At 46.5% G+C, this 25,441-nt stretch overlaps 1 protein-coding gene across 1 annotated transcript in view; it reads right to left on the bottom strand.

The window, feature by feature from the left end:
* Positions 1-25,441, bottom strand: part of LOC115471059 (SMC5-SMC6 complex localization factor protein 2-like) — a gene marked incomplete at its 3' end in the record, with an annotated part of 157,601 nt that overhangs the window by 46,790 nt on the left and 85,370 nt on the right. Inside the window, exons 9-12 of the mRNA XM_030204728.1 lie at positions 13,698-13,865; positions 12,771-12,873; positions 9,648-9,723; positions 1,030-1,171 (exon numbers count right to left, since the gene is read on the bottom strand). Coding sequence (XP_030060588.1) covers positions 1,030-1,171; positions 9,648-9,723; positions 12,771-12,873; positions 13,698-13,865 — 489 coding nt within the window. The remainder of the gene's footprint in view (positions 1-1,029; positions 1,172-9,647; positions 9,724-12,770; positions 12,874-13,697; positions 13,866-25,441) is intronic.

The raw sequence follows: 25,441 nt of genomic DNA, 5'->3' as shown, positions 1-25,441 counted from the left end.
TGATGGTAAATTTGTTGAGTCAGTAGAAACATCCATAAAAACAATTCCATTTTATGTCTGTAAAGATGTCATGAGTGACATGCTTAAATGATATGGCCTCACTCAGGAGGTTGATACCAAGTATTGGCATACAATAGGAATGTAAATAGTTTAAACTGATACTCTCTAAAAATATTTACATCATAATTAATTTTCATTTTGATTTGTAAAATGTAGAAGTGGGGTGGGAATTGTTTAGTGGATTGAGCATTTGTTCCAAGGTACATGTTGTTGAAATGTAGTATGGTTATAAAAGCTGAAGAGTTTTCAAAAAATTAAAAAAAAATTTACATCATAGTGGTTAACCATTTACAAGCACAAAACAGATTTGAGCATGAGGTACCAGAATGGAGTTGAAACCTGAGCCTGGAGATGAGGCAGCACAACGGCAGGTGGAGAAATTGTTAAGCCAGATAAAATTCAATGATTGCTGCTGTGCTGTTTTGGTACAATGATTCTGCCACCACGGCCATGATCTGAAAGTGCCAGGACTGGTCTGGAGCCCACCTCAACCCTATCTGGCACATAAATGTCAGCCTCCCCTATACCTTCATAGAGGCTACAGGACCCAGCTCCTGTTCTAAGGGAACTACTATAAACAAGAGATACTGATGATAACCTTATACACAATCCAATCAAACGCATGACATCACAGGTACACAAGTCCATTTTGTCCTGCCTCAAAATAGGTTATAACCTATAAAATGCTTCCAAGCCTTTTCATTTTTTGAAAATCCAGATTCACATGGCTATCCTTCTGGAATACCTTAAAAACAGTAAGATTAAAAACACAGTAACATTCAACTTATTGTTGAGCCATAATTGCTTTACAATGCTAATGCATAATTCCAGCTATATGCAAATAGTGAAATGTATGTCTAACAAAAAAAAAAAAAAAAAAGAGCAAGTAAAAATCTGACAATCCTAAGTTAAAAAAGGTGGTAACCCTGTACTGTATAGTACGCTAAGCTGAGCAAATTCAACACTTACATGATATCCTCCTTGTTAAAATCTGGCTGAAGATGCTGCAAGGGGAACAAAGTCTTGAAACTAACTCCCATATTGACAATCACAGCTGTTATATCTGATAAGGATGGAGTCCATGGTTTACATCGAGATTCATGTGTGGAAACTGAAGAGATATAAATAAAATGAAATGAAAACCAGATATTTAAATTTCCCCACACTTGACACAAATGACAATAATAGATAGCTAAAGAAATCTCTCACTATTCCAAAAGATGAAATACTTTCCTCTGGAGAGGAAAATCGCACAAGATCCCCATCTTTGGGTGGTCTTCTGTAGCTGAAACCTGACCTATGTACTGAGGGCTATGGCCCACCTTCCTCTCAGGTTTTATGGGGTACTATGCCTATAAGTCTGTCAGTGAAATTTGGTAGCCGTTATTGGGGGATTAAAAATAAATCCTATATAATAATTTGCACCATAAACATTCCTCGAAGCTGCCTGGGCCCGTGCTTCCATTCTGATTGGCTGTGCCTGGGCAGCTTCATTGAACGTTCATGGAAAACAAAAGCAAAGAAAAAGAAAGGACAAAAAACATTTTCTTTGTTACAGAGTTTTCTTGACTGTCGAGGGTAAGGTTGCAATCGAGTGTGACACTGAGTATTTTCAAACTGTCCGAGGTAGGGAGGGTATGTCCTGGAGTATTTATGGTTGTGGATTTGTATTTGTTATATGGAGAAGAGAGGATGAGGCAATGTGTTTTTTCGGTATTCAGTTTCAGTTGGAATGAGTTTGCCCAGGAGTCCATGATGTTCAGACTAGCGTTGATTTTGTTGGTTATTTCTGTCAGATCATGTCTGAAGGGGATGTATATTGTAACATCATCTGCATAAATGAATGAGTTAAGGCCTCAGTTGGATAAGGACTGTGCCAGTGGAATCATCATCATGTTGAAGAGTATTGGTGATAATGGTGATCCTTGAGGTACTCCGCAGACTGCTTTCCACAGTGGTATGTTTGACTTTGATTTTACTTGATAAGTTCTGGTGGTTAGAAAGCCTTTGATCCAGTTAAGTACGTTTCCTTTGCTTTGCAGTAACATACCTTGGTCCTGACAGTGGAATGACATGCTCTAAAATTAACTGCTATATTATTATGTGTGAAAAAACAGTGTTTTATGCCTGTAAAATGTATTGGATATTTTCTTGCATTAAATATGTCTTGAAGTGTATTTCTCCTATTTGGCCAGCAGGTGGTATTTCTCTGCTGTAAAGAAAGAGACTGATCTCTTTGCTAAGGTCCTGTAGACAGTTACACTTGATAACTTCTGAGCAACTATATATCCTGATCTTCCCAGGCACTTAAAAGTAAACAGATGATTAGTTAGTGTTATAATTGATCCATATTTCAGTTACCTGTTATTGTTTGCTGATTGCACACTAACAATTTAGTTTATTGCCTCTTTGTCTGGACCGATAAAGAATCCTGGTGGTTTGTGTGTTGGGTCTGCGAGACCACTGAGAGTGTGGCCTCCAGAAACCTAGAAATCACTAGGGATACTTTGAGAGTGGGAGACTCGCCCAGAGGCGGATGTGACCCAGACAGTGGGAGGAGGGTGCTAGTGAAGAGCACGAGTGGCAGGTGCAGGCGGACCTGAGCTGTGCTGGGGATAGACCCTCTAAATGGCCGTAGGTAACCCCAGACGTGTGGCTAGGCATTTTGTGATAGACCTTTAGCCCTTCTTTTTTTTTTTTTTAACAGATTTAAGATAAATAATAAAAACATTTTATTGATAATCCGTATTATCTAAGTGGCGTTCTTACATACATATTAAATTATAAACTAATAACCAATCAAATCTTATTACAGTGACATAAAATAATATCATTAAGAGGCATATTTTCAAAGCACTTAGACTTACAAAGTTCCATTGGTTACTGTGGAATTTTGTAAGTCTAAATGCTTTGAAAATGAGCCCCTAAGTATACCATTTCAACCATATACTAAACACAAATATAAATCACTCCTGCATCCCACAGGCTTCATGGAAAAGATAACATGCATGCTGATCTATCAAAGCTACAGCATGTGTCACATCAATAGCAGAAAAACAGTACACCATGAACTGAAAATTTGTCCCAGGGACTGAAGTTTATACATATTCCCCTACATATGTGTAGGCAGCATGGCTATAAAAAAATGTACACATTATTAAAATTAATAATATGTTGAAGCAATAAAGCGAATGCTACATACCTGTAGAAGGTATTCTCCGAGGACAGCAGGCTGATTGCTAGAGAAGTTTCCGATTGGAGGGGCTGCCGTGGACGTCACCCCATCAGTGAGAACAATCAGTCCTTTGCTAGTCCTCGCGCGCCCGCGCGCATGCGCGGCCGTCTTCCCGCCCGAAACCGGCTCGAGCCGGCCAGTCCAGTATGTAGCAAGACAATACACTTCAAGGGAAGACACAACTCCAACGGGGAGGCGGGCGGGTTTGTGAGAACAATCAGCCTGCTGTCCTCGGAGAATACCTTCTACAGGTATGTAGCATTCGCTTTCTCCGAGGACAAGCAGGCTGCTTGTTCTCACTGATGGGGTATCCCTAGCCCCCAGGCTCACTCAAAACAACAACCATGGTCAATTGGGCCTCGCAACGGCGAGGACATAACTGAGATTGACCTAAAAAATTTACCAACTAACTGAGAGTGCAGCCTGGAACAGAACAAACAGGGCCCTCGGGGGGGGGAGTTGGATCCTAAAGCCCAAACAGGTTCTGAAGAACTGACTGCCCGAACCGACTGTCGCGTCGGGTATCCTGCTGCAGGCAGTAATGAGATGTGAATGTGTGGACAGATGACCACGTCGCAGCTTTGCAAATTTCTTCAATGGAGGCTGACTTCAAGTGGGCTACCGACGCAGCCATGGCTCTAACATTATGAGCCGTGACATGACCCTCAAGAGCCAGCCCCGCCTGGGAGTAAGTGAAGGAAATGCAATCTGCTAGCCAATTGGATATGGTGCGTTTCCCTACAGCCACTCCCCTCCTATTGGGATCAAAAGAAACAAACAATTGGGCGGACTGTCTGTGGGGCTGTGTCCGCTCCAGGTAGAAGGCCAATGCTCTCTTGCAGTCCAATGTGTGCAGCTGACGTTCAGCAGGGCAGGAATGAGGACGGGGAAAGAATGTTGGCAAGACAATTGACTGGTTCAGATGGAACTCCGACACGACCTTTGGCAAGAACTTAGGGTGAGTGCGGAGGACTACTCTGTTATGATGAAATTTGGTGTAAGGGGCCTGGGCTACCAGGGCCTGAAGCTCACTGACTCTACGAGCTGAAGTAACTGCCACCAAGAAAATGACCTTCCAGGTCAAGTACTTCAGATGGCAGGAATTCAGTGGCTCAAAAGGAGGTTTCATCAGCTGGGTGAGAACGACATTGAGATCCCATGACACTGTAGGAGGCTTGACAGGGGGCTTTGACAAAAGCAAACCTCTCATGAAGCGAACAACTAAAGGCTGTCCCGAGATCGGCTTACCTTCCACATGGTAATGGTATGCACTGATTGCGCTAAGGTGAACTCTTACAGAGTTGGTCTTGAGACCAGACTCAGACAAGTGCAGAAGGTATTCAAGCAGGGTCTGTGTAGGACAAGAGCGAGGAGCTAGGGCCTTGCTGTCACACCAGACGGCAAACCTCCTCCACAGAAAGAAGTAACTCCTCTTAGTGGAATCTTTCCTGGAAGCAAGCAAGACGCGGGAGACACCCTCTGACAGACCCAAAGAGGCAAAGTCTACGCTCTCAATATCCAGGCCGTGAGAGCCAGGGACCGGAGGCTGGGATGCAGAAGAGCCCCTTCGTCCTGCGTGATGAGGGTCTGAAAACACTCCAATCTCCACGGTTCTTCGGAGGATAACTCCAGAAGAAGAGGGAACCAGATCTGACGCGGCCAAAAAGGAGCAATCAGAATCATGGTGCCTTGGTCTTGTTTGAGTTTCAACAAAGTCTTCCCCACCAGAGGAATGGGAGGATAAGCATACAGCAGGCCCTCCCCCCAATCCAGGAGGAAGGCATCCGATGCCAGTCTGCCGGGGGCCTGAAGCCTGGAACAGAACTGAGGGACTTTGTGGTTCACTCGAGATGCGAAGAGATCCACCAAGGGGGTGCCCCACGCTTGGAAGATCTGGCGCACCACTCTGGAGTTGAGCGACCACTCGTGAGGTTGCATAATCCGGCTCAGTCTGTCGGCCAGACTGTTGTTTACGCCTGCCAGATATGTGGCTTGGAGCACCATGCCGAGACGGCGAGCCCAGAGCCACATGCTGACGGCTTCCTGACACAGGGGGCGAGATCCGGTGCCCCCCTGCTTGTTGACATAGTACATGGCAACCTGGTTGTCTGTCTGAATTTGGATAATTTGATGGGACAGCCGATCTCTGAAAGCCTTCAGAGCGTTCCAGATCGCTCGCAACTCCAGGAGATTGATCTGTAGACCGCGTTCCTGGAGGGACCAGCTTCCTTGGGTGTGAAGCCCATTGACATGAGCTCCCCATCCCAGGAGAGACGCATCCGTTGTCAGCACTTTTTGTGGCTGAGGAATTTTGAAAGGACGTCCCAGAGTCAAATTGGACCAGATTGTCCACCAATACAGGGATTCGAGAAAACTCGTGGACAGGTGGATCACGTCTTCTAGACCCCCAGCAGCCTGATACCACTGGGAGGCTAGGGTCCATTGAGCAGATCTCATGTGAAGACGGGCCATGGGAGTCACATGAACTGTGGAGGCCATGTGGCACAGCAATCTCAACATCTGCCGAGCTGTGATCTGCTGGGACGCTCGTACCCGCGAGACGAGGGACAACAAGTTGTTGGCCCTCGTCTCTGGGAGATAGGCGCGAGCCGTCCGAGAATCCAGCAGAGCTCCTATGAATTCGAGTTTCTGCACTGGGAGAAGATGGGACTTTGGATAATTTATCACAAACCCCAGTAGCTCCAGGAGGCGAATAGTCATCTGCATGGACTGCAGGGCTCCTGCCTCGGATGTGTTCTTCACCAGCCAATCGTTGAGATATGGGAACACGTGCACCCCCAGCCTGCGAAGTGCCGCTGCTACCACAGCTAGGCACTTTGTGAACACCCTGGGCGCAGAGGCGAGCCCAAAGGGTAGCACACAGTACTGGAAGTGGCGTGTGCCCAACTGAAATCGCAGATACTGTCTGTGAGCTGGCAGTATCGGGATGTGTGTGTAGGCATCCTTCGTCCAGAGAGCATAGCCAATCGTTTTGCTGAATCATGGGGAGAAGGGTGCCCAGGGAAAGCATCCTGAACTTTTCTTTTACGAGATATTTGTTCAGGGCCCTTAGGTCTAGGATGGGACGCATCCCCCCTGTTTTCTTTTCCACAAGGAAGTACCTGGAATAGAATCCCAGCCCTTCTTGCCCGGATGGCACGGGCTCGACCGCATTGGCGCTGAGAAGGGCGGAGAGTTCCTCTGCAAGTACCTGCCTGTGCTGGAAGCTGTAAGACTGAGCTCCCGGTGGACAATTTGGAGGTTTGGAGGCCAAATTGAGGGTGTATCCTTGCCGGACTATTTGAAGAACCCACTGGTCGGAAGTTATGAGAGGCCACCTTTGGTGAAAAGCTTTCAACCTCCCCCCGACTGGCAGGTTGCCCGGCACTGACACTTGGATGTCGGCTATGCTCTGCTGGAGCCAGTCAAAAGCTCGCCCCTTGCTTTTGCTGGGGAGCCGCGGGGCCTTGCTGAGGTGCACGCTGCTGACGAGAGCGAGCGCGCTGGGGCTTAGCCTGGGCCGCAGGCTGTCGAGAAGGAGGATTGTACCTACGCTTACCAGAAGCATAGGGAACAGTCTTCCTTCCCCCAAAAAATCTTCTACCTGTAGAGGTAGATGCTGAAGGCTGCCGGCGGGAGAACTTGTCGAATGCGGTGTCCCGCTGGTGGAGATGCTCTACCACCTGTTCGACTTTCTCTCCAAAAATATTATCCGCACGGCAAGGCGAGTCCGCAATCCGCTGCTGGAGTCTATTCTCCAGGTCGGCGGCACGCAGCCATGAGAGCCTGCGCATCACCACACCTTGAGCAGCGGCCCTGGACGCAACATCAAAGGTGTCATACACCCCTCTGGCCAGGAATTTTCTGCACGCCTTCAGCTGCCTGACCACCTCCTGAAAAGGCTTGGCCTGCTCAGGGGGAAGAGCATCAACCAAGCCCGCCAACTGCCGCACATTGTTCCGCATATGTATGCTCGTGTAGAGCTGGTACGACTGAATTTTGGCCACGAGCATAGAAGAATGGTAGGCCTTCCTCCCAAAGGAGTCTAAGGTTCTAGGGTCTTTGCCCGGGGGCGCCGAAGCATGCTCCCTAGAACTCTTAGCCTTCTTTAGGGCCAAATCCACAACTCCAGAGTCATGAGGCAACTGGGTGCGCATCAGCTCTGGGTCCCCATGGATCCGGTACTGGGACTCGATCTTCTTGGGAATGTGGGGATTACTTAGTGGCTTGGTCCAGTTCGCAAGCAATGTCTTTTTTAGGACATGGTGCAAGGGAACAGTGGACGCTTCCTTAGGTGGAGAAGGATAGTCCAGGAGCTCAAACATTTCAGCCCTGGGCTCGTCCTCCACAACCACCGGGAAGGGGATGGCCGTAGACATCTCCCGGACAAAGGAAGCGAAAGACAGACTCTCAGGAGGAGAAAGCTGCCTTTCAGGAGAGGGAGTAGGATCAGAAGGAAGACCCTCAGACTCCTCGTCCGAGAAATATCTGGGGTCTTCCTCTTCCTCCCACGAGGCCTCACCCTCGGTGTCAGACACAAGTTCACGAACCTGTGTCTGCAACCTCGCCCGGCTCGACTCCGTGGAGCCACGTCCACGATGGGGGCGTCGAGAGGTAGACTCCCTCGCCCGCATCGGCGAAGCTCCCTCCGCCGACGTAGTCGGGGAGCCCTCCTGGGAGGTGGCCGCAGTCGGCACCGCACGCGGTACCGACGTCGGGGACCTCACCCCGGGCGATGGGCCAGCCGGCGCCACGCTCGACGGTACCGGAGGCGCAAGCACCGCCGGTACCGGAGGGGAAGGGCGCAACAGCTCTCCCAGAATCTCTGGGAGAACGGCCCGGAGGCTCTCGTTCAGAGCGGCTGCAGAGAAAGGCAAAGAGGTCGATGCAGGCGTCGACGTCAGAACCTGTTCCGGGCGAGGAGGCTGTTCCGGGCTGTCCAGAGTGGAGCGCATCGACACCTCCTGAACAGAGGGTGAGCGGTCCTCTCGGTGCCGATGCCTGCTGGGTGCCGACTCCCTCGGCGACCCAGAGCTCTCGGTGCCGACGCGGGGAGGCGACCGGTGTCGATGCTTCTTCGACTTCTTCCGAAGCATGTCACCGGAGCTCCCCGGCACCGACAAGGACGTAGAATCCAGCCGTCTCTTCCTCGGGGCCGAGGCCGAAGGAGGTCGGTCTCGGGGGGGCTGTACCGCAGGAGCCCTCAGGGTAGGAGGAGACCCACCCGAAGGCTCACCGCCACCAGCAGGGGAATGGACAGCCCTCACCTGCACTCCTGACGATGCACCACCGTCCGACGACATCAGCAGACGAGGTCCCGGTACCACCGACGTCGATGCAGTTGCCCGATACCTTGGCGCCGATGCAGAGGCCCGATGCCTCGATGCACTCGATACAGTGGCGGCCGAGGAAGATGGTCTGGACGCTGACGACGTCGATGCACTCGAAGATCCCGGTGCCGATGCCGACGAAGAGCCCGAGAACAACACGTTCCACTGGGCTAATCTCGCTACCTGAGTCCGCCTTTGAAGCAGGGAACACAGACTACAGTTCTGAGGGCGGTGCTCGGCCCCCAGACACTGAAGACACGAGTGTCTATCAGTGAGCGAGATTACCCGGGCGCACTGGGTGCACTTCTTGAAGCCGCTGGAAGGCTTCGATGTCATGGGCGGAAAAATCACGCCGGCGAAATCAAAGTCCGAAATGACGGAAAAAGAGCACCAAAAAATTTAGAAGGGAGAAAATCTCGACCGAGGCCGAAAAGAGGCCTACCCCGACGACGAAAGAAAACTTATCGGGGGCAAAAAGCTGGAAGTACGGGAAGGGGTGGTCTGAAACCCGGGGGGGGGGGGTTTCCGAAGCACTTCCCGACACTGTAAAGACTTTTTCCGAAGAAAAAACACGTCAAAAATAATTTTGGACGCGCGAGGTCGACTTTCCGGGGCTCGACACGGCGAAACACGACCGTACCGAGTGCGGACAAAAGAAGACTGGCCGGCTCGAGCCGGTTTCGGGCGGGAAGACGGCCGCGCGGGCGCGCGAGGACTAGCAAAGGACTTTGCTAGAGAAGTTTCCGATTGGAGGGGCTGCCGTGGACGTCACCCCATCAGTGAGAACAAGCAGCCTGCTTGTCCTCGGAGAATAAAAGAAAATATTATGAAGAATCTTGCTTCTAAATACAGTTTGAATTTCAAAAATTCCAGGTAAGCCTTTGTACACTGAAGGTCTCTCTTTCCTCTTTTTAACCAATATCTCAGTCGCTTAGCACCACAGAATGTATAACAATATAGTTAAACAAGAATAAAAGCCTCTTTCCACATAAGCTTCAAGTATCACTTGTTTGGATACTCACAATTAGCAACGGTAACATCAATCAATGTTTTTAAAATCTGTACTGAAACAATGTAGTCCAACTGAACCGACATCATCTGGTAAAGAAAAAAAAAATACAAAAACCACATTTATGGAAAGAAACATACAAATATCTCAATATTCAGTCATATTTACAAGAAGCACTGTAAATTTGAAACATTCTGTATGACGGAGTGGCCTACTAGGCACAGAAATGGGCTGAAAACCAGTATCCAAAATCCAACTACATTCACTAATGCTCCTTGTGACTCTGAAGTCTCTCTCCCAATCCTTCAGGGAAGGATTTATTATAACTTAGCGGTGTAATCATCGTGAGCTATAAAGGCATGTTATTGTACCACCAACTCGTGCCATTTTAATACAGGTCCTATTTTAAGCAATGAAACCTAGTTACTACTAAAAGGTGTTACTAGTTACTACTAAAACATGTCTTGATGGTAGTCCATGTGGATAACACTCCTAAGTGCTAACTGTAGGTGGCCTCAGGAAATCAAAATTGCTCAAGGAAAAAAAAAACAATCGGGCTACGTTAAAAACCACCACCACCAACAAAATCTCTAAATATATCCTCCTTCCCAAAGCAGAGAACAAAAGCCCATCATAATGTAATGCATAGTATTTTTCCTAAATCTCCTGACTAAAAGAGGAAACAGTAGCTCACTTTCAGTTTGTACAGATTAGCCAGGAGCTTTCATTTGTGTTTTCACTACAATGCTCATAGCATCAAAAGGAGCAGCTTTTTTGACCCTCATAACACTTAGAACCAGGGAAGTTCCCATGGCCAAAGTTTCCTAAATATTGGTGCCTGGTAGTCAACATCACCCAAGTTGACTTGCCCAACATGCACGTAGTACTCCTGCCAGAATCCTGCGAAACACAGAATTTCTGCAGAATTACCCAGCTGTGCAGCATTTGCAATTTTTCATGCAGAATTTACGCCGGGAATGCTGGCTGGCCCGCTGCCCCTGTGAGCCCTCCCAAGGCCTACCTTAACACCCCTGATGGTCTCAGGGTAGGAAAGAACCCCACTCTTTCCTGCCTGCTGCAGCTGCTCTGGGCTGGCACTGTTGCTTCTTCAAAATGACTGCCAAGACTTCAAGCAGTAATCTCATGAGGCTGGCACAGGAAATCTCGGTGACTATTTGGAAGAAATGGCAGGTACCGGCCCAGAGCAGCTGCAACAGGAAGGAAAGAGTGGGATTTTCCTGCTCCAAAGAGGTACTCCTAATGCAGCTCCTCCTCATCTTAGCTCACTGGTGAGTGCAGGTGGGTGCGGGGCTGGAAAACAACTATGGATGGTATGTAGATGCAGTGGGGAGCTGGAAAAAAGGACAAGGTGGATGCTATGTGTGGGTGCAGGAAGGGGGGCTTGAAAAAAGTGGGTGCTATAAGTACAGGGAGGAGGAATGGAAAAATATATGGATGGTATCTATGTGCAGGGAGGCAGGCTATAATATTGTTTATATTATGACACACTTGCAGAATTTGCAAAATTGTGTGCAGAATTTTGAATATTTTTTGTGCAGAATTCCGGCAGGAGTAATGTAGAAATGCAGATGGATAGGAGAAGGTGGGGGTGGGGGGTGGGGAAGAGGCTACAGAAATGGGGAGAGCAAACCACAATCAAAAAGGCAAAGAACAATTTGGAGACAAAATTTTCCCCAGTTCCTAAAACATTTAGCCAGTGTTTACATTTTTGCCACTCCTGCTAAGATCATGATTTTCTACTTGCAATTGAATGAATACACCAACACAGTGTTTTTCTAGTTTTGTAAATCTCACTCGAGGAAAATTATACTTATGGTTATAACTGTGGAAACAAAATTGGCCCTACATGAAAGTAGTATGTGCAGCGCTACATGGTACTGTTCAGCTTTTAAACCTGAACTTTAGAACTGCCCTTTGGTCAACTTCATCTTTCCTTGCTGAAGCCTGTTGCAGTACTGCAGGACTTGCAGTATTAAAATCTCCTAGGACTGCTGGAAATTCCCTTGGTAACTGAGTCGACAATGGCTGGAGAAGCAGAGTGCAACAAGATGTTGTGGTTATGAATAGTGCACTCTCTGCTAAGAACGGCTCGGTTTTGAATGTGATGTAATGTTTTGATTCGCTGAAACACTGACCTTGAGGTTAAAGGGCTCTTCAATGTGGTGCCAATGGGACAATACTGTGGCCCTTAGAGCCACAATATGTGAACCAAACATGCAGTGGCGTAGGAAGGCGGTCCGCCCCAGGTGCACGCCGCTGGGGGGGTGTCGTCTCCGTTGGGTCCTTGCTCCCTCTGCCCCGGAGCAGGTTACTTCCTGTTCCGGGGCAGAGAGAGCAAGGAACCAATGGAGCCGACGCAGCTCCCAGGACATAGGCTCGGGGGCGGATCGGCCCTCCTGCCCGCCCCTCGCTGCCAAAGTAAGCTACAATGCGTTCCGGGGGGGGGGGGTGCGCGGCGGCGACCCGCCCCAGGTGCCAGCCGCCCTCGCTACGGCCCTGCAAACATGTTATGCATTGACAGCAAGGCCAGGTATACATGTGATCATCCAGCTGCAGTTAGGCTCTTTTCACGATAAGAGAGGCTGCAAACTAAGGTTGGGGGTTTTACTTTTGGATTCCATCCGAAGTGTAGCCTGCATCTGCTGACCTGAATGAGGAACCTTCTGCTAGCTCCTGGACATCTGCATCATCCAAGGTTGTATGTTTTGCTATGTACCTTTTGTGCAGCGTGATGGGTTTAAGAGCCTTAAGGGGATGTGCATTTACTCTGAGCTATTTCTATGATGAGACTCTTTGCATATATTCCTGCCTAATGATATCAGTTGCTATTGTAAATAAAATAATTGCACTATTTTTATAATACTTGGTTGTGGAGTTAAGTTTTTTGTATTATTTGGGTATAAGAGATTGGATCCAAGGATAACGGGCACACATTTGCTTCTGACACTTCAACCACTAATGTTAGTCTTGTCCGAGACCCATTTCTTTCAGAATTTATACTGTCAGGTACCTGTAGTGTGTTCTGTATTGCACCTACAATAACCATATATAAAATGTAAACCCTTCCCCACACCCCTCCAATACACACACAAACAGCAATAAATCCAAGCCTTACCTGAAATAACCACCTCAAAACAGATACTGGGCAGGGAACAAACCGGTAAATCAGGCTGATAAAGCCTTGAGATATTAAAATAAGTTGCTGAGCTTTTCCTAAGCTAGAAAAGAAAGAGTTAGGTTATAAAACAGGAAAATACGGTGCACCAAAAGCTTATTTTACGTTACATAAGTTTGGCAAAAAAGAAAGATCTGCCATCAAGTCACATAAGCAATATACTCCCCTGCTCCTCCCTTCTCAATTCCAATACAAATGTTTGATTATACAAACACTAGAACTATATAATTAAAGAGGATCAAGCAGACATTTGAAAAAAGTTGAAGGTCACGCCCCATCTAAGAGTTATACTACAACAGAAGTACTGCTTATCAACTATCGTCATGAACCCAATATTAGTAAAAAGTATGTAAAAAACAAACAAACCCTAGCATAACTGTGCACTCAATTTTACCACAATTTCCTGGATTCTCATGATAAATAAAATTAAGATCAAATAACCTTGTCCACAGTGAAATGGCCAAGTTATTGGTAGGTTTCGCAATTTATAGCCCTTCTCCACTTTGACTGTATACACAGAAAGGCGGTATATTGTGTGTAATAAACCACTACTACTACTACTTAGCATTACTATAGCGCTACATAAACAATGTAGGTCAGGCTAAAGTTAAAGGCAGCAAACTTCCTGCAGGTAAAGGGAGGCAAGGTATGCCTAAGAGGAAAAGTTCCTGTAACAAGTGCACCAGTAGATTGTAAATGGTCTCCTCAGTCGAACTAACTTACTTCCAATACTCACTACATTTTTCCCCCAATCACTTCAGGATAGCTGTGCAGTTAAAGAAAGAATGAAAAGGAGTAGGGAATGCAACCATAGTGATTAAGGAAACACAGCAAGAAAACAGGAGTTCCACTACTATAGATCCTTACTTAAGGAGAAGCTTTTCTTCAGCAGTCTGTGCATTAAATCCATAATTTTTCAGGTTAAGTGTATGCTGATTGAAAAGTTGACCAGAGTCAGACAAATGAAATATCTCTTGCCCGGGGTGAAGATCAGGAATAGCATCCGATACAACAGAAAACTTCTTTATAAATGCTCTGAAATAAAATTTATAGAAGTGATTAAAATCTGCACAACACAAAATACTGAGCAGTCATGTCTGGAAAGATATGAGAATGAAATACGTCAACCTGATAATTTTCTTTCCTTTAGTCACAGCAGATGAAGCCAGAGACTTGTGGGTTGTGTCCATCTACCAGCAGGTGGAGACTGACAGGGCTGAATTCAGTGGTGTACTGGTAAATGTTTAACAGACTCTCTCCCCGATCCACCTCTGCGCCCCCCCCCCCCCAATTGCAGAGCTGGCTATAGCCAGGGAGAGAGCCTTGGGGGGGGGGGGGGGGGGGCGGCAATGCATTACTCTCTCCAGAAAAAAAAAAAAATACTCCCAGGTTCCAATCTAATTCATGTTTAATGTGGGATAAAATGCCACAAATAAGTAAATAAATATAAACTTTTAACGTTGAGAACCTGATTCTCATAATATGATGTCTGTTTTAGAAGATCTTTACCAGGAGAAAAAAATAATCTCTGCAGTATACCCAAAATGACACAAACCAAATTAGCAAACAGAGCAGGAATTAGGAGAAGACAGTTTTGCCAACTCTGAAAAACAATGTGTTATCACAATCTCAGAACCTAACAGATTCCTATTCAGACACTAGGCTTTGCAGTCATACATGCAGAACAGAGATAGCCCCTATTCAAATTCTTCAAAAATTAACCTGAAATCCTAAGAAGTTAGACTCTGCATGCAGCACAATACCAGAAAAACATGTTGCTATACAATGCAAAATATGATAGCAGATGTAAATTCTCAAAGTGGACATATGAAAATAAAATGATTTTTTCTACCTTTGTTGTCTGGTGACTTTTTCTGATTCTGCTGATCTCTATCTGTTCCCTTGACTCCGTTTCCAGGGCTTCCTTTCCATTTATTTCTTTTCTTTCCTCCTTTCTTCTTCATTTCTTGCCCTCCATAAGTAAAAGCTGGGTCCTCCGCAGACTTGACTGTCCAGTGGATCCAGCTTCTGCCTATTTTCTCCATCCATGTGCAGTTTTTCTCTCTTCCTTTTCCCTTATCTCATCTCCTTCCTTTCTCTTCCCTCCATGCCCAGCATTTCTTCTCTCCCTTCCCTCTCCTCCATCCATGTCCAGCATTTCTCCTTTCTCCCCTCCATTCATGTTCATCTCACTTCCTCTCTTCCCTCCCCTCCATCCATGTCCAGCATTTCTTCTCTCTCTCCCTTCCCCTCCATCCATGTGCATCTCCTTCCTGTCTTACCTCCCCCTCCATCCATGTCCAGAATTTCTCCTGTCCTCCCCTCCATCCATGTCCTGAAACCCTCCTTTCTTCCCTGCCCTCCCCTGCATCCACCCATGTCCAGCAACTCTCCTCTCCCCTGCATCCACCCATGTCCAGCAACTCTCCTCTCCCCTGCCCTCCCCTCCATCCACCCATGTCCAGCAATTGTCCTCCCCCTGCCCTCCATCCATTTATCCACCCATGTCCAGCAACTGTCCTCTCCCCTGCCCTCCACCCATCTATCCATCCATATTCAGCAATTCTCCTCTCTCCACTGCCCTCCCATCCATCCATATCCAGCAATTCTCCTCTCCACTGCCCTCCCCTCCATGTCCAGCAATTTCTTCTCTCTCCCTGGGCCCTGCCCTCCCATCCATGTCCATCGATGGCTTCGATGCTCCTCTCTCCCCTGCCCTCCCGCTCCCATGTCCACCTGCCCACCCTCTTCTTCCCCCAACATCCCTCTTTTTGCTCCTGCCACCTTGCGTGGTTTAAATCTTTTATTTACCTCCTTCGCAGTGGCTGCATCAGTGAAAGCCCTGCCCGTCTCTAGCCTTTCCTTCGTTTCCTGTCAGTGTCCCGCCCATGCGGAAAGAGAAAATGACGTCAGAAGGCAGGGCGGCAGGAGGTTAGGTAAGCAGCATGGCTTGTGGTGCCCTCCTGCCATGCTTACCTTGCTTACTGCCGGGTTGCGCCGCCCCTGGGAGCTGGCTTGCCTGCCAGAACAACTGGCTTGCAAGAGCTTTAAAAATGTAACAACCGGCTCTTGCGAGCTGGTGCGAGCTGGCTCCAGCACACCACTGGCTGAATTGCACCATCTTATAGGATGGAATGCTCCTCGTTCAGTCAGTATTTCTCATAGCAAACCAGTAGGAAACAGAATTATAACACTTCTCCTTCCCCATAGGGAAACGTGATAAGCCAAAAACTGCAAAGTGTAAATTGATTACAACCATCCCACTAAAAAGTAACAATGGAGAAACATGGCCCAAAAGAGAACTGATAGGAGCTCTCAAAAATCAAACAAACAGAGTGGGACTCTGGATTCATCTGCTGCAACTAAAGGAGGAAAATTATCAGGTAAGACAATTTTTCATGCCTTAGCGTCAGTAGCAGATGAATCCAGAGACTTGAAAATTCCCGCAGGACAGTATTGATACTCCAAAAAAGAGGCAGCCGACCGAATGGAGAAAGCAAAAGAGTAGGGTCTGGAGAAAGTGTGCAAGGCCACCAGACCATTGCCCTACATATTTCCTCTATGGAAAACAGAAGGTTCTGTCCCAAAAATGGGTAATGTTCAGCTACACAACACCTTGAATTCATTTGAAAGTACTTAACCTACTATGAAATACATGGACATGGTAGCCTCCTTGACCCAGGGAACTAGCAGGGTCGCAGAAGCCCTATGAGGTTTAGAGGTCCTGAGCTAAGCAAGAACTAATGATCTGACTAATGGTACTTGTGGTCACTGTTCAATAGTGCCAAAGGTCAAAGAGAACATCTACCTAGCAGGAAGAATCAAAAGGCCAACTGAGATCAAAAGCAGAACCCTCTGAGTTCGATTCCCACTTCAGGCACAGGCAGCTCCTTGTGACTCTGGGCAAGTAACTTAACCCTCCATTGTCCCATGTAAGCCGCATTGAGCCTGCCATGAGTGGGAAAGCGCGGGGTACAAATGTAATAAAAATAAAAAATAAATACATGAAGAAAGAAAGAGGTAGGAAGAAGCGCCCCAACACTCTAGCAGGAGAAATCCAGAGGATCCTGACAGGGTGCAGGCACAAGCTCCAAAATCCCGCTTGGACTGATCCCCAGTGCTGGGATTAAAACTAGGCCGCCCCAGACGATAGCACCTGGTATCTTTAGAATGAGGTCGAGCAGAACACAACAGCCGGAGCGTTCAGCTCCAGCTGACGGAAGATGCTGAGCCGGTTAGCCACCGAAAGCATTCGCCAACTTCACTAAGCCCAACAATTTTCTTGTAAAAGGGCGTGTAAGAAAGCACTGTGCTAGGCTGCAACAGAATGGAACGGTCACCCAGTGGTGCAAGCATAGTCCAGGATGGGCTGGGACCGCCAAAGACTCCTGCTTGGATGCCTCCGAAACAAGACATACAAGAAATCTGCCAAAGATGCCACCCTTGACTCTACATCTGGCAACACTGGAATACGTCAACTGTTGACGTCTTGGAAGAACTCTGAAATTTGTGACACCCAGCTAAGCACTCCCTAGCAAAACAGCAGCTGAGGAAAGCTGCCCACCGAGAGAGAGAATTCCAAAATGTCTGAGGAAAGCAGCGCTGGAACCACAAGCTATGGCTGTGCTGGACTTGGAGGGTCCCATAGAGGGAGACTATAGTGGGGCCTTTGAGCAGGAACCGCAGTGATCTGCTGTGGAATCTGGCAGCTGCAAGCACATCAAAAATAGAGGCCATTGCACCCAGGCTTTGAACATATTCACAGACTCAAGGAACCTGGAAGAGAAAGAAGAACTTGACTTGGGTGTAAATGTGCTGCTGGAGAACAATGGTAAGACGAGACTTCCCAAAGCCTATATAAAATAGCAATCTCAGATACTCCAAGATGTGCCATGGAAACAACCGCCTCTTGGAGAAATAGAATGACACCTACGGATTGAAGAAAAACAGCCATCTAGGAAGAAAATCACAGACTCATGACAGTTAAGAGTTGTAAAATCAGCCAAAGGGTCAGCATGGCTGAGCCTGCCACTGATGGTTGTGAAAGAAGGCAGTCACCCCCACCAGGACCTGAAACAAAAGTGTCCTTGGAAATACTAAATGAACATTAAGGGATAATATCCTCCAAGGTGCAGAACCAGAGAAATCTTCTGTGAGGTGAACAGGGAATATGAAAGCACAGGTCCTTGAGATCCAGGGAGGTTGGAGACTCTCCCACGGGACAAACTATTACTAACTGCAAAGATCCCAAGATGAAATGTTGACCTGTAACACTTACCCCTATTCACCTGCTCAGTACCCATGTCTGTTTTATCATTCCCACCTTAAGTATTTCCCTTATCCTGTTTGTCTGTCCTGATTAGATTGTAAGCTCTGTCAAGAAGGGACTGTCTCTTCATGTTCAAGTGTACAGAACTGCGTACATCTAGCAGCGCTATAGAAATAAGTAGTAGTAGGTCACAAGGTGGCTTGAACTAGCCGACACTGGGACTGGAGCTTGCAGAGATAATCCAAGAGAAAAGCCACAGTGGAATGGGAATAAAACTCCAGTTGGCAACCCAGCTTCAGCATGGTCAAGACACATCTGACTGATGCAAGGTTGGTCTGCTCCTGACAGAACCTGCAGAGGTGATCTACTATACTGAAATCCAAGGAGACAACCAGGACCCAATCCTTGGAGGCATGGAAGGCCCTGGGAGGCCTGGAAGTTGAAGACAAATCCATCCTGACTGCTCAAACAGCGGTAATCCTGAGTTGAAGCGGGAACCCTGAAGGCTAGATTTGTGTGGGCTGGAGCACTTGGGCTCACGACTGCAAAGATGAGACAGAGGAACAACTGGAGCTCAAGGTGGAAGCCTTGCAACCTCTGAGGTTTGGAGTCTAGAGCCATAACCAACCTCCCAGATTTTCTCTGAACAAAAGCTTATCTCCAAGAGTAAGCTTGCCCAACTTGGAGGTAAGCATTGAGCTGCTGAAATGACACCTAAGCCAGAACTGTGTGGCTGCTGAGGGAGTCACAAAGAGGCAGGGAGGTTGTGCCCTAGAACTGGTCGGTATTAGCAAGGCTGAGAAACAACGCCAGCTGGAGCACCAGAATCTGCCTATTTGCACCATAGTTCCTTATTGACAGCAACCTCTAGATCTTGGCACCCACTCCCTGGAAGCAACTCTACAAGGATTGCAAGCTGACCAATACAACGAAAAGTAATGAAAGTGCCAGAAAAGCCATAGGCCAATCCAGCATCAAGGTATTGTATCCGACAGCTGAGCTACCATGGAAAAGCATAAAAGGAAGCTGAGCACAGAAGTGGAGTGCCAGCTGTCCCAGGCCATGCAAAGCCCTGCCTCCATGGATTGCCCTGAAAGCGAAAGCCAGGCTCATTGCCAGCAACTAGGTGACCACCAGGCACTTCTGACCCGCATCAAGGAAGCTCTGTGAGAAAACCCAGTCCAGCTGCATGTGGATTGGTTTGTACGTTTTTTTGAGGTTTTCTTTGTAAATGTAATGTACTAACAGGAAAGAAGGGAAAGAATGCTGTATGTGTATGCACCCAAGCAGCAAAAAAGGCGTGAACTAGACCCAGATCAAATCAAACAAGAGAGAACACACATTGCCCTGAAAAATATTTACTCTAGTTATAAAGGTAGCCTCTCAAATATTGAGAAAGCACATTGCCCGTCAGTTTCATGAAAAGACTGATTTGGTAGCTGTGTTAGTCCACTTTTAAAGGTAATCAATAGAAATAGAATAAAATGAAACATGGAAAAGAAAATAAGATATCTTTTCTATTTTCCACGTTTTATTTTATTTCTATTGATTACCATGAAAAGACTGAGAACTGAGACTGCAAGACCCTGTGCACAACATGTTTGGTTTGGTCAATTTGTCACTGAAAATTGGGGCAGCTCTTATGCTCACTGGACTGCCAAAACTAAACAAAGACTCTCATCCTGGCTGGCGCATCAAAGTACAGGAGCTGCAACCTCTTATACCAAGAGAGATGCCATTACAAGCTGACGAGGTCAAAGGGGCAGCATTCAGACTGCATCCCAGGGAACTCTTATAGGAGGTGTAACAACCTACCAGAGAGACGTAAGTCACAGGAACACATGAACAAGCTATTTTGGCTTACATCACATCTGCATGTGCTTCGTTCCAGGAAAGCCAGGAATCAGATAATTAGTCAGGACAACAGTGGCTAAGTCCAGCCCAGAAGTAAATATGGGACAAAGACACGATGGAACCGTCACTGGGCCCAATCCGAACCCAGCATTAGAAAGGAAACAGGCTGCTGCCTAGGCCATGCCAACGCAGGCTGCACCGAAGCCACAGAAGCAGATGTCGAAGGGGCCATAATAAGCAGGGAAGGGGACATAAGCTGGGAAAGGGCCTTGGAGAAACACCCAGACGACTGTGCTGTACAAACTCCTGAGTGGCCAGGTAACACCAGGCTCACAGGGGAGGAAGTCCACTTTCTCTAAGCTCTCCTGCCACCAGGAAGACCCCGTCTACCCTGACCATGCCTCTTGCAGCAGAGGCGCCAAGGCGCAAGGGAGTACCGAGCCAGACCCGATGAACCTTGACTCCGCCATGTAGTAAGGAGAAGGTGAGGCAGAGAGAAACCCCAAGACTCCCCCTATCAATCCCCTTCTGGGACCCAGTTTCCTTAACACTTTTTTTTTTTAACAGATCTAACTGACCACTGAAGTGAGGATGGAAAATGGAGGAGGGCTGGAGAGAGCACCAGGGTGGTGGAGGGACCTGGGGTGATCAGGTGTACCCCCCCCCCAAAAAAAAAAAAGGTGGTACTACTCAGCCCCACATCCCTAGCTCAACTGAGCCGAGATACTTGGAACAGGAGCTACTAACAGATGAGACCAGGAGCTTGTGACAGACCATCTATCCGCCTGCCAGAGACAGAAAATACCGACCAAGGAACATTCCATCCTATAAGACACCCCTGGGAAGCAGCCACAACACACCAGTTGAAAAAGGGTGCTCTAAATAATCCCCCACCCACCAGTGACAATTTCTTATGCTCTATGGAGTTTAAATGTGCCTCCTGCAACATAGGTACCTGTTCAACACCTGCAGTATCTTACTAGGTGAAGTAATACCATCGACTTTCCAAGACACCAGCTTAACCCCCAGCATCGCTAGCATCAAAGAAGATCAGCCTGCCACAGTGATTTCTAGTAGGAGGACGTCCCAGCCTACATCCTCCTCTGGACTGACACACCTCAGAGGTGCCCGGAAGAAAAGGGGAAAAGAAAAAAGAAAAAAACAACAAAACAAAAACCCACACACAACAAGAAACAACAAACTATCCCTCCAACTGAATCTCAGAAAGTAGTGGATTCTCCCCCCCCCCCCCCAAAAAAAAAACTCCCCCATCCAACTCTCCCCCCCCCACACCAACTGCATCTCCTAACCTTTCCCCCCTACAAACTCCCAAATGAGTTTGCAAAGCAAACCCATCATGCCCTGGTACCCCTCCCCTCCCCATTTGCAGGACCCCCCCCCCCCCCCCCCCCAAAAAAAAAAGGAAAAGAAGACTGTAAATAGAATCTCCCATTACAAACACTTCCCCTGATCCCTTCATATCCCAATGCCCAAACCTCCCTCTCCATGCCCTAACCCCATAAGAACCTTCTATACCACAAACAGTGAAAGAAAAAGCCAAAATGGAACACTAAATGAGAACAACTGCAAGGCATATTGAGGTTATGCTGTTCCCTCTGTCCAATCGAAGACTGCGGAGTCCAGGGTAAAGCAGGTAAAACAACATGCTGCAGAGGCGATGCAAGGACCTCAGCAAAGTCTGCTTCCACACCTCCCCACAATAGGGAGACAGCAGCAAACACATACATCATGAAGTCTCAAGATGGGGACAACTGCTAGGGCTAGGTTGAGTCCAGAAACATGAGAAATAAACCTGGAACCCAGAAAGGTAACCTTTATGATCTCAGCAACAGTTTAAGGCCCTGGAAGTTAGTCCTCAGAGCCCAGAGGTACAGATGAAATGAACTCCTTGGCAGACCTGCATCCTCGAAGGATTTATCACCACCCTCATGATGCACTCACAGTTTTGCAGGAAATCTTGATTTTCTTTTCATACAGAGTTTCAGAGAGGAGCACATGATTTCCTGGCCATAGCTACACGTGCTGAATAGTCATGGAAACATAGTATAGTCTTTCCTTCATAAGTTAAAGATTGACTGGGACAGTTTGTAACAAAGCCTGTTTGTGTCCATTTTTCAAAATTTGCATTAATCACAGCATGAAATCTATTACTGGATTGTCTCAGGAGGCCCACCCAATGTGCCCACTCCACCCGCAAAGGCCCCAAATGGTGGCCCAGCTGTACAGATTGCAGTATTTAATTTTCCAGAAAGATTACCAGTTCTGAGCCCTTCAAGGTCTCTGGTAACCCGATGAAGTGCAGATTACTCCGGCGGGAGCAGTTCTCTAAGTCATCAATTTTAGCTTCTAGCTCTGCCAGCCTTTGGTAGAGACTACTATAAAGAACAAAATTACACAGCATATACATAAGCATGGATTAATGAAAGAAAGCCAACATGGATTTACTCAAGGAAAATCTTGCCTCATCTATCTACTACATTTCTTTGAAGAGGTGAACAATCATGTGGATAAAGGGGAGCCGGTTGATATCGTGTATCTGGATTTTCAAAAGGAATTTGACAAAGTACCTCATAAAAGACTCCAGAAGAAATTGGAAAGTCATGGGACAGGAGGCACTGTTTTACTGTGGATTAAAACCTGGTTAAAAGATAGAAAACAGAGAGCAATATTAAATGGTCAGTATTCTCAATGGAGATGGGTTGATAGTGGGGTTCCGCAGGGGTCTGTGTTGGAAACGATGCTTTTTAACATATTTATAAATGATATAGATATAGGAATAACTAGCGAGGTAATTAAATTTGCTGACGACACAAAGTTATTCAAAGCTGTTAAATCGCAAGAGGATTGTGAAAAATTACAGGAGGACCTTACGAGACTGGACACCCAAATGGAAGATGACGTTTAATGTGAACGAGTGCAAAATACTACATGTGGGAAAGAGGAGCCTGAACTACAGCTACATGATGCAAAGGTTCCACATTAAGAGTCACCGACCAGGAAAAGGATCTAGGTGTCATCACTGACAATACTTTGACACCTTCTGTTCCGTGTGCAGTAGTGGTGGCGGCGGCGGCGAAGAAAGCAAATAGAATGTTAGGTATTATTAGGAATGGCGTGAAACAAATGAGGGCGTTATAATGCCTTTGTATTGCTCTATAGTGCGACTGCATTTTGAATACTGTGTACAATTCTGGTCACCGCATCTCAAAAAAGATATAGTGGAATTGGAAAAGGTACAGAGAAGGGTGACAAAAATGATAAGCAGAAAGGCGAAAAAGCGCTAGGTCTCTTCAGCTTGGAGAAAAGACAGCTGAGGGGAGATATGATAGAGGTCTATAAAATGAGTGGAGTGGAATGGGTAGATGTGAGTACGTTTACTCTTTCCAAAAATACTAGGACTGGGGGCACGCAATTAAGCCACAAAGTAGTAAATTTAAAATGAATCGGAGAAAATATCTCTTCACTCAGTGTGTAATTAAACTCTGGAATTTGTTGCCAGAGAATGTGGTAAAAGCAGTTAGCTTAGTGGGGTTTAATAAAGGTTTGGACATCTTCCTAAAGGTCAAGTCCATAAGCCATTACTAAGATGGACTTGGGAAAATCCAGTGCTTATCTCTAAGACAAGCAGCATAAAATTTATTGTACTGTTTTGGGATCTTGCCAGGTACTTGTGACCTAGATTGGCAGCTGTTGGAAACAGGATACTGGGCTTGATGAACCTTCGGTCTGTCCCAGAATGGCAACACTTATGTTCTTATGTCAAAGCGTTCCTAAACTTGTTTAAAAAACAGACTTTGAAAGTTGCAGCAGGAAGAGTAAGCAAAAGTATGGTGCTGGAAGTGAGGTGTTCAAGCAACCTAAGGAAAACTTGGGCCCAAGTAACTAGAAAAAAAAAAAAAAAAAAGACTAGTTTGACCAATTGTTCAGAATGGTTCAACGTCCTCCATAGATGAGTCTTCCCCTTTGAAATGTAACTATTCACACTGTCTGCCAAGGAGAACAGAGCACTTACTCTGTACCTCAGGACTGCAAGTACTACTACTACTACTTAATCCAGACTGCCCCAATCGGACTGACTGTTCACTTGTCTTTTAGATTGTAAGCTCCTTGAGCAGGGACTGTCCCTCTATGTTAAATTGTACAGCGCTGCGTAACCCTAGTAGCGCTTTAGAAATGTTAAGTAGTAGTAGTAGTAGTAAGTACAAGCCACACCCCTTGCTTGAGACACGTGAAGACAAGAAAACAGGATGAGAGGGAAGAAATATTAAAATATGGTTCAGAAAAAAGTAAAACCAAACAGCAGAGCAAAAATCGTCACCCTTTGTCTAAACACATACAACACTGTACAGATACATACAAGAGATGGTCAAATTGGATCTTAAGGCCATGAAGTGTGGAAAGCTTAACATATAGTCGAGCAGGGGGGGTCTTCACACAATTCCTACCTTATTGCAGCCACTCTACGGCTCAAAAGGAGTTCTAAACACAAGAAAGCTGGGTTTAAAAGCAGTGTGCTGATGTGTGTGCAGTACTATTTAAATCCAATGGTAATGACGGAATGAATGCAAAGAAGTGGGCACATGACCTGAAGACTTCATGCCTGTTTTGTAAAGTTGGGGAAATGTAATACAGTGTGATGTGGACTAAATTGTTGGCTTGCTTTTCTGTGGCTAGTATCAGTGAGTGCTATTTTCTCTTCTTGGTTACAGGTTAGTTATGCTGACACTTTTTGATCGATTTTATTGAAAGGAATGAAGCTAAAAGGAAGCCACAATGCCAAATTAGTGAGGGGCCACTACTATGAAACGAGAGGTAAAGCACTGAACTCCAAAAATTTACATGCCATACCAATATTTATATGCAGAATAGTATTCCAGATATACACATGCACCTCCTTCAGGTGCCTATAAACCTTTGCGTAAAAGATTGCTTATGCTGCTAATACACACCCATGTGCATATTTCCATGGCAAGAAGCATGCTCTCCAATGTTTGCACACATTATGAATGCAAATAAGTTGTACGTAATTTGTTACAGCACTGGGCACAAAAATAATTACACCTATATTAGGCTGTAACACATGGGGAAATTTGGACTTGCCTGTTACTTTCTTTTCCTTGAGTCCTGCCAAGCCAATCCAGTCCAAATGAGTGGGTTATATTGCTCTATCAGCAGATGGAGACAGGAAAAACAGCTCAGAGATAACTTCACTCCCTTAACAGGTACTGCCTTCAGCTCCTCAGTATTCCATATCAAAAACTAAGACTCTTGAAGGCAATTCTTTTGTTTTGGGATACCAATTCACTCCTAAATCCAAACCTGATGTAGTCAAAAATCATTATTTCATGGTCACTGATACAGAAATGAGAATTGCATATACAAAGGAAACCAACTGAGCGTGGTACCGGAAGATTGGAGGGTAGCCAATGTAACGCTGGTTTTTAAAAAAGGTTCCAGGGGAGATCCG

Source organism: Microcaecilia unicolor, chromosome 5, assembly GCF_901765095.1.
Source record: "Microcaecilia unicolor chromosome 5, aMicUni1.1, whole genome shotgun sequence".
Classification (NCBI taxonomy): domain Eukaryota; kingdom Metazoa; phylum Chordata; class Amphibia; order Gymnophiona; family Siphonopidae; genus Microcaecilia; species Microcaecilia unicolor.
This window is presented reverse-complemented; position numbering and strand designations above follow the sequence as displayed.